Here is a 10,538-nt window from a genome sequence, read left to right as displayed (position 1 = left end):
CCCCCTGAGCTTTTCCAAGTAGTATTTGTTGGTGCTCATGTTGGATCATCATTCCATTTCCATCAGAGAACGAACAACACGCCACACTGTGTCATTTGTTAAATTGCCTTCATATTTTCTGTCCATTGACTTTCACATGAACAAGAAGATGGATCTAACCGCTCATGTATCGTTAGCAACATGGCTACCGTTAGCATCCTGGCTAAAATTACTGTCCAAGAAACAACCAAAAGAATCCCAATTTAAATTGCAACTGCACGTACATCGTTAGGTAATACGATACGAAGATACTTTATTGGTCAGATCAACATTTGACTTGTGTCACCGCAGCTCCATTGGCAGCATCAACACAATAACTGAGAGAAACATGCTCAAAGACCCTTTAGCGTACATTTGACCTTTGATTTAGTACAGGGATTTTGTATGACTTACTTACTTTATACACACACGCACACTCTCTCTCTCTCTCGCTCTCTCTCTCTCTCTCTCTCTCTCTCTCTCTCTCTCTCTCTCTCTCTTTGCATCTGAAAGTCAATCATTGTGATGATTTTCCAGTAACACCTGGAAGGCCTAACGGATGGGTGTGCCCATGTTGTTACTGGCGGGAATAACGAAAACCTGGGATGACCTGAAATGTACAAAACAGGTTGTAAAAGGCATTTACGACTAGTAGACACACTCACATTGTTTTATCCAAGAGGCGTCTTTTGTTGCTGTTTTGCTCTCCACTCACAGCTGTGCAAGTGTAGCGGCAGAGACGCTCGAGTGCCAAATGACTTACTGTAACAGCATGGACTCAGACCAAACCCTCCAACACTCTCAGGTGTCACTGTGTCCCTTTGGCCAGCAAACCGGACTGCATAATATTTCAACTTTAGACTGCAGCAGACACGCGTGCGTAAAAGCACCAGCATGCACATACATATGTGGTGAGTAAGGTTTTTCTTTGGTCATGAATGAATAGCAACATCCATGAGTTACCTACAATTATGGAAGAAAAAAGAAGGTGAATCTAATGTTTTCAAAATGTAACTGTTGGAAAAGTTAACTTTTAAACACATTGTGAGAGTCAAGCACATATTAAAGCACACAAAAACATTGCTTATCTAGGTGAAGATTACAATGAACTGTACGAATTGGCACAAGTAGAAAAAGTGTGTGGCAAGGTGTCAGTCTTTTGCCATGAGTCAGTTACATAATTTAGACATAAAAGAGGCTCCACTGCCCCCGGCGTTCCTTTATCCATTAACAGACGCGCTGCCTCCCTGAAGCGACACATACTGCACTAACTGGAAGATCAGAGGCAGATATTGACCTTCATATCTATAAAATAACAGTTGGGGTTTGTTTACAAATGGTTCACTCAATTTTAAAAGGTTTTCACTGCAAATTAAAACTCCCATAAACCCTCAATCCAAAATGGACATTTTGAATATGAACAGCAGCGCTTTTCTGCCAATAACTAACAGGCTGCTCTGTTTTATTTCAACAAGGATCCGATTGAATTAAACAAGCCTCAAGACTGAGCCCTCTGCACCAAGTCCATTCTGCCATTGACCTGCCACAGCATGCACCCCCCAATGTAAAAAAAATGGCACTTCTCAGGCTCAGTGTGCATGTGTACGCATACTTAAGTGAGTTTGAGAACAGCCTAATCATTAAAGAAAAGTTATTGCTTAATTTAAATACTCCTTTTCCTGCAATAGGTGGCATTAAGACACACACACACACACACACACACACACACACACACACACACACACACACACACACACACACACACACACACACACACACACACACACACACACACACACACTGTTTTTTAATGTGATCACATTTGTTCTTGAAAGAAGAAAACAGGGGGTCCACTGTGTGTGTGCACGCCAAGCAGTGTACAGCATCTGAATTCAAGAGCCAATCAGAGAGCTGTAAAGACACTGAGCCCCCCAAGTACTGCTGGTTTATAGGGCTCAGCTGCAGAGAAGTCACATGACTTCCCAGAGAGTGAGAGAGAGACAGGGAGAGAGGAGTGGGCAATGTGGGAATGGAGGATGAAGAAGAGGAGGAGGGAAAAGAGGGTCAGGAGGGAGACAGGAACGCTGCGAGGGGTGAACTGAAGGTCTGATAAATGAATGTTGAAGAAAAAAGGTCTAAAAAAGACAGATGCGACTGTTCTCGGAAGTGAATTTTACATGTGATTCATGGTATATAATTACAGCTGAATGAACCAAATGAGAAAGGACTGATTGAAGAGAAGTGAGTGGATGAATGAAGGATGAGATGAATGATTGCACACAGCAGTAGTGGTTGTAGCTGATTACTACAGCAGGTAATCTTGATGGTCTGGTTAACCCTGCCTCATACTATCAAACAACTCCTCTCTTCACCACGATGCTTGAAGGGACAGTTCATCCAGATTACGAAACAACATTTTTCATTTACCACAAGTGGTATATAATTCATGTGTTGTATGGAAGTGGATTAAATTCACTCGGAGCTCTCCTTTGTGTCTTTCTTGATGCCATTTTCTGATTACTACAATCCATCCATTTTCATTTGGACTATTTCAGTTCAGTGCGAGCAAGAAGTAATTTTTCAAATGTCATTTTTCAATACTCAAAGGACCACTAAAGAGAATCCATTCACTGCTATAGAATTTGGATGGAGAAAGATAAATATCTCAAATCTTTGTTAAAAACAATGTGTTTTTTTACGCTATTTGTAGCCAATATGCCAGAAATGTTGTTTGTAAGTTAATGTGGAATATTCTTTCTATAGATAATTTATTCGCTTCCTTATAGGACATGTGATGCATTAACGAAATATGTAACGTTCAAACAGACATTATTAAAAGTATTAAAAGTCTGAGGACCGTTACTGTAGACATTCAAGACGAATGAACCTCTTTGTGTGGGGTGTGTGTGTGTGTGTGTGTGTGTGTGTGTGTGTGTGTGTGTGTGTGTGTGTGTGTGTGTGTCTGTGTGTGTCTGTGTGTGTGTGTAAAGTAAAGCATGTCCTCATGGCCAATGACATATGAAGGGGGGGGGACTGTGAAATGTGAAACAGATGTTACTCTTGTTTGGCATGCAGTGATGTCGACACCTTTACACTGCAGAGTCAAGTGTGTGCCTGTGTGTGTGTGTGTGTGTGTGTGTGTGTGTGTGTGTGTGTGTGTGTGTGTGTGTGTGTGTGTGTGTGTGTGTGTGTGTGTGTGTGTGTGTGTGTGTGTCTTTGTGTGCGTATGAGAAACCTCATTTGAGGGAAGGCTTCCCATAAACACCTGTTTTGTTCCGGTTAATATCTCTCGTCATGGTGAAGAAATGATGGCCTCAGTGAAAGAGGAGTGATAGAGAGAGAGAGAGAGAGAGAGAAGGGAAGGAGGAGGAGGAGGGGGGGTCACCTCCAATCCCCTCCTTCTTCGAAAGAGAAGAGCTCATGTGGGATGAACACATTCGTTTATTCATTCGGCCCGTCTATTTTCAGCCCAGTGGGTTTATGGTTATTGGAAAGGCGTTGCCGTCTCGCTCCTTCCCAGAAGGAGTCAATATTTCTCCCTCTCCTTCATTTCTCCCTCTCTGCCTCTTTTTTTCTCTAATTCAATATTTTCTCCAAAACACCACTCTCTCCTCTCCACGCTCGGCAAGGAATGCTGGAAGGCATTTGAGAGAAACAAAACACACACACACTCGCATGGTGAAAGTGTGAGGTTACAGGAGCCAGCCGTGATCCCGGAAAAAAGTCCTTCACGTCTCCTCACTTTCTTCCTCTCGTCAGCTCCTCATCGCTGCCCTGTGTTGCTTACATCTTTATCTCTCTCCGTTCACGGCTCTTGTGGGGCTCCCGAGACCCACTGTGGCCTTTTTACGGGGCTGATGTTTGCTAATGACTTTTAATGACGACTTGTTATGGCTCATAAAAGCCTGGCTCTGTTACTGGCAATATGAACTTTAACTACAGCGGTGCGGTCCTGATAACACACACTGGGACTTTTATCGAGTGATTAACATCAGACAAGACAGCATAAGCATGATGTGAGTGGGAACTGTGTGTGAGGGGAGGGGTGTGTGGATGTAGATCTGTGGGTCAGGGAAAGAAAGTGAGTGTCAGAGGGAGGAGGGAGATGTTTTGTTATGGGTGCACCTCCCTCATTGCCTAATCTCAGTCCATGGCGGATACATTCCCACAAGCCTTACCCTCCAAATACTGACTTATTCCAGGAGGCATGAGGTAGCTGGGGCTTTTATTGTAAGCAGTGGTTTTAAGTAACTAAGTACATTTACTCAAGTACTGTATTTAAGTACAATTTTGAGATACTTGCACTTTACTTGAGTATTTCAATGTTATGCTATACTTCTACTCCACTACATCATTTAATAATACCTTTAGTTACTTTTCAAATGTGGAAGTAATTCACAACCTACCCTACATACACAATTATTAAAACTATCTGCACCTTTACCTGCTTTGATCACACTTTAATGCATCAATGATTATAATCAGAACATATAATATATACTATTCTGAAATTGACCAATTTGCATAATAAGCACTCTTACTTTTGGTACTTTCACTATATTTTGATGCTAATAATTTTGTAATTTTACGTGAGTAACATTTTGAATACAGGACTTTTACTTGTACAGTACAGTACTTCTCCCACCTCTGATTGTGAGTGAATAATCAATTCTGTTTTTCCCCGAGCCCATAGCCTTATAGTGAGGTGGTGAAGTATTGTAATTATGCCGCACTGTACAAATACTTTATAAAAACAAAGCCCTGCAATGTTACTTATGTAAAATGATGTACGATTAAACAGGATCATTTAAAAAAAATCAGAACATGTACTCCTGTGACTGTCATGCTATTTAATATTTAAGTATTAGAGTTTAACTACTTGTGTATTCATCTGAAATCAGTATTTGCTGAGCTTATTATTATTTTTTGTCCCTATGAAATGTAGACATAGAAACTGGAATGAAAAGGAAAGTAAAGTGCAAGTAACTCAAAATTGTACTTAAGATGCACGACATCCATGCACATTTACCATTTACCTCACAAGTAACTGTTGATAAAAATAATGAACAGGAATTATATTTGCAAAGTACTTTGTTTCCAAAACATTTTTTTTCACTCCTGTCGGTTGGGGGGGGGGGGGCCTCATCTCACAATGTCGCTTGGGGCCCCAAGTTGGCCAGGGACGGCCCTGCACACACTGGTGCACAGAGGGACATTTACACACATGCATGCCCCACTCACTTCATGCAGGACACTGTAAGAGTTAACTTTGAAACATAGAAACATGACATATTCTACTTGAAGATAATTGGGGAAAACTAAAGGAGTCTGAGTATATTTTCAGCGGAAAATAAGTCATTCAAGCGAACCAAGTTAGTGAGGATGTGTGTCTATATGTAAGCATTAATATGTTCAGTATTCATCACTGATTTCAATAATTACAAGTATGCAGGTGCTTCAAAATAGTGATGAAAATAAATCAATTACTTTGCATTAATTGGTTTAAAATACTATTGCTGTTGCTAAACATTGCTTCAGTCTACTTCAGTGATCAAGACTTTTCTCTAACTCTTGGGTCAGCAATATATTAATTGAGTTGTGAATTATTTATTTTTTGTTATCATTCAAAACCAAACATTTGATGATTCTAGGTGTTTTAATGTTTTTTTTCCAATGTTTTATATCACATTTTATTCCTACTTTTACATTTTTGTAATAGCCCTCATTCAGATTTTTTAAATCTGTGTCCACAAGAAAATGATTAATAAGATAAGATAAGAAGTACTTTATTGATCTCAATTTTGGAAATGTTTGCATGGCAGCAGCATAAAAAGACAAGGCATTGTACATTAGAGCAATTAAAAGACTAGAAATAAACAATCCAAAAAGTAAACATCTCAAATAGAAATAAAATAGCAATAAAAAAGTAGAAAATATACATGTTGACATACAAATTTACAGTATCAAAATATAAAGCATTAATATTCTGGTCGGCCTACCTTTTTAAATGTTACTCAGTCCGGAGCAACAATAACATCAGAAACTTAAGCCTCACCATTTAACCATTTTTCAAACAATATGAAAAACAACACATTTTAATTGTTTGCTGGTCTGTTATGGATACGACTGTAGTCACTCCATAATTTAGTTCCCTGCCTGGATTATACTAAGGCTACAGCTTTGAATGGCAATTCTTGAATGAAGTATGGAGATTTCGGAACATAATGTCAGAGTTAATAAAGCAGCAGGGCTATAATTAGCTTTGTTGTGATCGTGACGCCACCTTGAGGCTCTCGCTGCCCTGTGCATGCTGATGAGCTGATCGGTTGTCTGTTAGCTTTCCTTGCAGTCAATGATTATCGATAACGACTGAACGATCCAAAGTTAAATACAAACTTGACATGAACATGGGTATAGAAGCATCATCATGTCTTTGAAAACGTTTTCCTGCAGAGTGTTGTGTAAACTTGTAAACCACGAGGTTGTCGCCTCCAAAAAAACGCTCAGTGCACGAGATGCAGCAGCTGGCTTTCCGGGACGGAGCTCCGCGCGCAGCTACTACAACAGCGGCAAGGCCAGCCAACCAGGCCCGGGCAAGGCGGCCCATGTCCGGGTTGTTGACCTCCGCAGCGACACGGTGACCAAACCCGGGCCGGCGATGAGGCAGGCCATGGCGGTGGCCGAGGTGGGAGATGACGTGATGAGAGAAGACCCGTGTGTTAACGGTAAGAACCGAACCATGAACACAATGATTCATGCATTTTTTTTAAACCCTCGTTCTTTTGTAAGTTACTGCGGTCAAGCCAGCCTCCACTCGGGAAAACCTAGTCAAGCCAGCCCGCACGTGATATTGCGGTGCGCGACTATCCTATGCATTAAGGTAGAGTCAAAAAAATCATCCCTCTGTGTTTAGATGAGAATAAAACAAAAACTGTCCAGTATCAAAGATCCATCTCACTCCAGGGTGATAGCAGGACACCCCATCTAGTCACTCAGAAAAAAATCAGGACATTCTGATGTACAGTTTCAAAATAAGACCTTTGAAGTCTCATCTATGAGCTATCATCCCTCTGTGTTTAGATGAGAATAAAACAAAAACTGTCCAGTATCAAAGACTCATCTCACTCCAGGGTGATAGCAGGACACCCCACCTAGTCACTCAGAAAAAATCAGGACATTCTGATGTAGAGTTTCAAAATAAAAGACCTTTGAAATCTCTATTGTATGAGCTATCATCCCTGTTTTTCCATGAGAATAAAACAAAAACTGTCCAGTATCAAAGATCCATCTCACTCCAGGGTGATAGCAGGACACCCCATCTAGTCACTCAGAAAAAATCAGGACATTCTGATGTAGAGTTTCAAAATAAAAGACCTTTGAAGTCTCATATATGAGCTATCATCCCTGTTTTTAGATGAGAATAAAACAAAAACTGTCCAGTATCAAAGACTCATCTCACGCCAGGGTGATAGCAGGACACCCCACCTAGTCACTCAGGGAAAATCAGGACATTCTGATGTAGAGTTTCAAAATAAAAGACCTTTGAAGTCTCATATATGAGCTATCATCCCTGTTTTTAGATGAGAATAAAACAAAAACTGTCCAGTATCAAAGACTCATCTCACTATTATCTACTATATTTTGAAACTGTACATCAGAATGTCCTGATTTTTTCTGAGTGACTAGATGGGATGTCCTGCTATCACCCTGGAGTGACTCTACCGTAATGCATAGGATATTCACGCACCGCAATATCATGTGCGGGCTGGCTTGACTAGGTTTTCCCGAGTGGAGGCTGGCTTGACCGCAGTTGTAAGTTTGATTTAATTTTAAGGACCGTTTTATAATAATAATAATAATAATAATAATAAAGCTATAATGTTATGGTATAATAATAGTTTAAAAAAAAGTAATACCATTTTTTTTAACAAAAAATAAAGAACAATTACAAAAACAATTAAGTCGGCTACAATTACATTATAAATGTATAAGTAATCTAATAGTTAGTGTGTAATTGGGACTGTTATTTGATTCTCTGATTTGTGCAGAGTTGCAGGAAATTGCAGCTGAGATGTTTCAAATGGAGGCCGCTCTGTTTGTTCCCACTGGAACCATGAGTAATCTCATAGCAGGTGAGTTTTATTGAGTCTGAGTTGGTTTTCAAAAGGTCTGAATGATAATGAAAAACGTATCATCATGCAGTGATGGTGCACTGCAGGGAGCGGGGCGATGAGATGATTGTGGGCAATCTGTCACATTTGCACATCTATGAGCAGGGAGGGAGTGCACAGGTGAGTGAGCAGCCACCTGTTGGCAGGCCCTCTGCACATTTTTCCTTATCATCTGCATTGCATTCATTAATTGCATGTTTGTGTGTCGACCACAGCTTGCTGGTGTCCACGCCACCACAGTGGACAATCTGCCCGATGGATCATTTGACTTGGAGCAGCTAGAATCGAAGATCCGCCATGGGTACCCAGACCCCCACTACCCCCGCTCACGCCTCATATGTGTGGAGAACACACACAACATACAGGGAGGGCGAGTGCTGCCTCTGACCTTCCTGCAGGAGGTGTGTGTGTGTGTGTGTGTTTGTGTGGAGAGTCAGGAGCACAATATGTTGTGTTATTTTTAAGGATGTATTACTGAATGGATCCACTTGGCATTGACCGAGGGATATAAATCTAACACAAACATCACATTCTTGACAATCTACAATAAAAAACAAACCCAATAAGATAAATTAAGATCAAACACGCTTATAATGAATACTCAACATTACATGATTAAATCAAATAAAGTAGAATAGGTATATGAAGTATATTGCTAAAAACTATTTATGTACCATTCTTTCATTATCTGTCCATGGTACTACACTACCTTTGTGTGTCAACATGTGAAAGCAGCCATGATACTTGCCTTAACACAACAGAATGGAAGATGCTGCATCGCTCACAGGCTTGTTTCCATCTCCAAGGTCCGTGCTCTTGCAGATAGATATGGTCTGTCAGTTCACATGGATGGAGCCCGGGTGATGAACGCTGCTGTGGCCATGGGGCTGCCTCCATCCACCATACTGCAGCACACACACACCGTCAGTGTGTGCCTCTCCAAGGTGGGACTGCAAAACACAAACACACACAGAGGACACATAAACCTACATTTTGTTTATTAATCCCCAGAAGGAAATTCAGGTGTCATGACAGCAGCATCAATGATAATTAAGTATAACATTGAGTAGAATGGACCTAAACATGATTTTTTTTGGGAGAAATGTTATATGTGAACAGAGTCAGAACCAACAAAGAACTTGTAGGCAAACAACATACAACTTTACATTACGTGTGTCACAGGGTCTGGGTTCCCCGGTGGGAACCATGCTGGCTGGACCCAAAGACTTCATAACCCGGGCAGTGCGGTGCCGTAAAGCCCTGGGTGGGGGGATGCGGCAGGCTGGTATCCTTGCAGCAGCTGGAAAACTGTCTTTACTAGAGATGGTTGGAAGACTGGAGGAAGATCACCACAATGCAAAAACCTTTGCTCAAGGTAAAGCTCATAATAAAGTCTATAAAAGATCAATCATTAACTCACTGCTTGTAACTTCTTCTTGTTTCTTTTCTCCTCCCAGCTCTGCTTGAATGTGACCCTGCTGTATTCGCTGTAGACATGGCCACCGTGGAGACAAACATCCTGCGTTTCCGTATACAGGAGCCCACTTTAAGCCCCTCTGAGTTCTGTGCTCGCATGGCTGAGGTTGGCGAAGGAGAGGAGGCAGCACTGGGACAGGGGATACAAGTTCTCATGTACCCCCATTTTTCTAATACAGTACGGGCTGTATGGCATCTTGGGATTTCTCCTGAAGATACGCAGCTAGCCATCCAGAAAATGCAACTTGTGGCTTCGCAGCATATAAAGGAAAAGGTCAGGGCCCAGTAAAACCTGATAATTCCAAGATATGTATTCTTATCACCAGGACTGATCGTAGAAAATGTACTCAGACCAATCTAGATAGAGACGTCAGGATGTCAAACACGCGACAATTACTGTATACTTGGAGTCACTTTTTGAATCTTTATATCATTATTGATCACAATTCATTAAGTTGTCTGTGATTCTTATTAAATGTGATGAACTGCTCTCTTGAGAAACAGTCTGTTTCCTTTTTTATTTATAATGTCTGTTATATTTTCAGTGAAGTGACACAGTGTGAAGCCAACAATATATTGGTTACACCTGCTCCATTTTGTGCAATAACAATATTACAACATAAAAACTGCCGTCCTAAGGATTTCTTATTAGTTTTAATTATTTTCTATGTTTTGAATTTTTTTTTTCTTGATCTCAGCCTCCTTTTATAAAAGAAAATGTGGCCAAGAAGATAGAAGAGTTTGGTTGCAGATATTTAAATTGAGAGTTTTTTTTGTGTTGTGTACATCATATTCTGGTTAGAAGTGGCAGGGCTCAGTAGACATATGCATCTGTTGACAGACGTTTCATCTTACATTATTGCTTTTTAGTCA

General features: G+C 40.7%; 1 protein-coding gene across 1 annotated transcript; it reads left to right on the top strand.

Annotated features, from left to right (window-relative positions):
• Window positions 1-6,302: 6,302 nt before the first annotated feature.
• Window positions 6,303-10,166, top strand: tha1 (threonine aldolase 1). The gene is made up of 7 exons (XM_010796909.1): window positions 6,303-6,743; window positions 8,067-8,150; window positions 8,221-8,309; window positions 8,405-8,590; window positions 8,996-9,133; window positions 9,372-9,564; window positions 9,647-10,166. The coding sequence occupies exons 1-7, from the start codon at window positions 6,446-6,448 to the stop codon at window positions 9,952-9,954; spliced, it is 1,296 nt and encodes a 431-aa protein (XP_010795211.1). The 5' UTR covers window positions 6,303-6,445; the 3' UTR covers window positions 9,955-10,166.
• The last annotated feature ends 372 nt before the right edge of the window (window positions 10,167-10,538 follow it).

The sequence above is a fragment of the Notothenia coriiceps genome, unplaced genomic scaffold (genome assembly GCF_000735185.1).
Source record: "Notothenia coriiceps isolate Sejong01 unplaced genomic scaffold, NC01 NC01_scaffold00037311, whole genome shotgun sequence".
Classification (NCBI taxonomy): Eukaryota; Metazoa; Chordata; class Actinopteri; order Perciformes; family Nototheniidae; genus Notothenia; species Notothenia coriiceps.
This window is presented reverse-complemented; position numbering and strand designations above follow the sequence as displayed.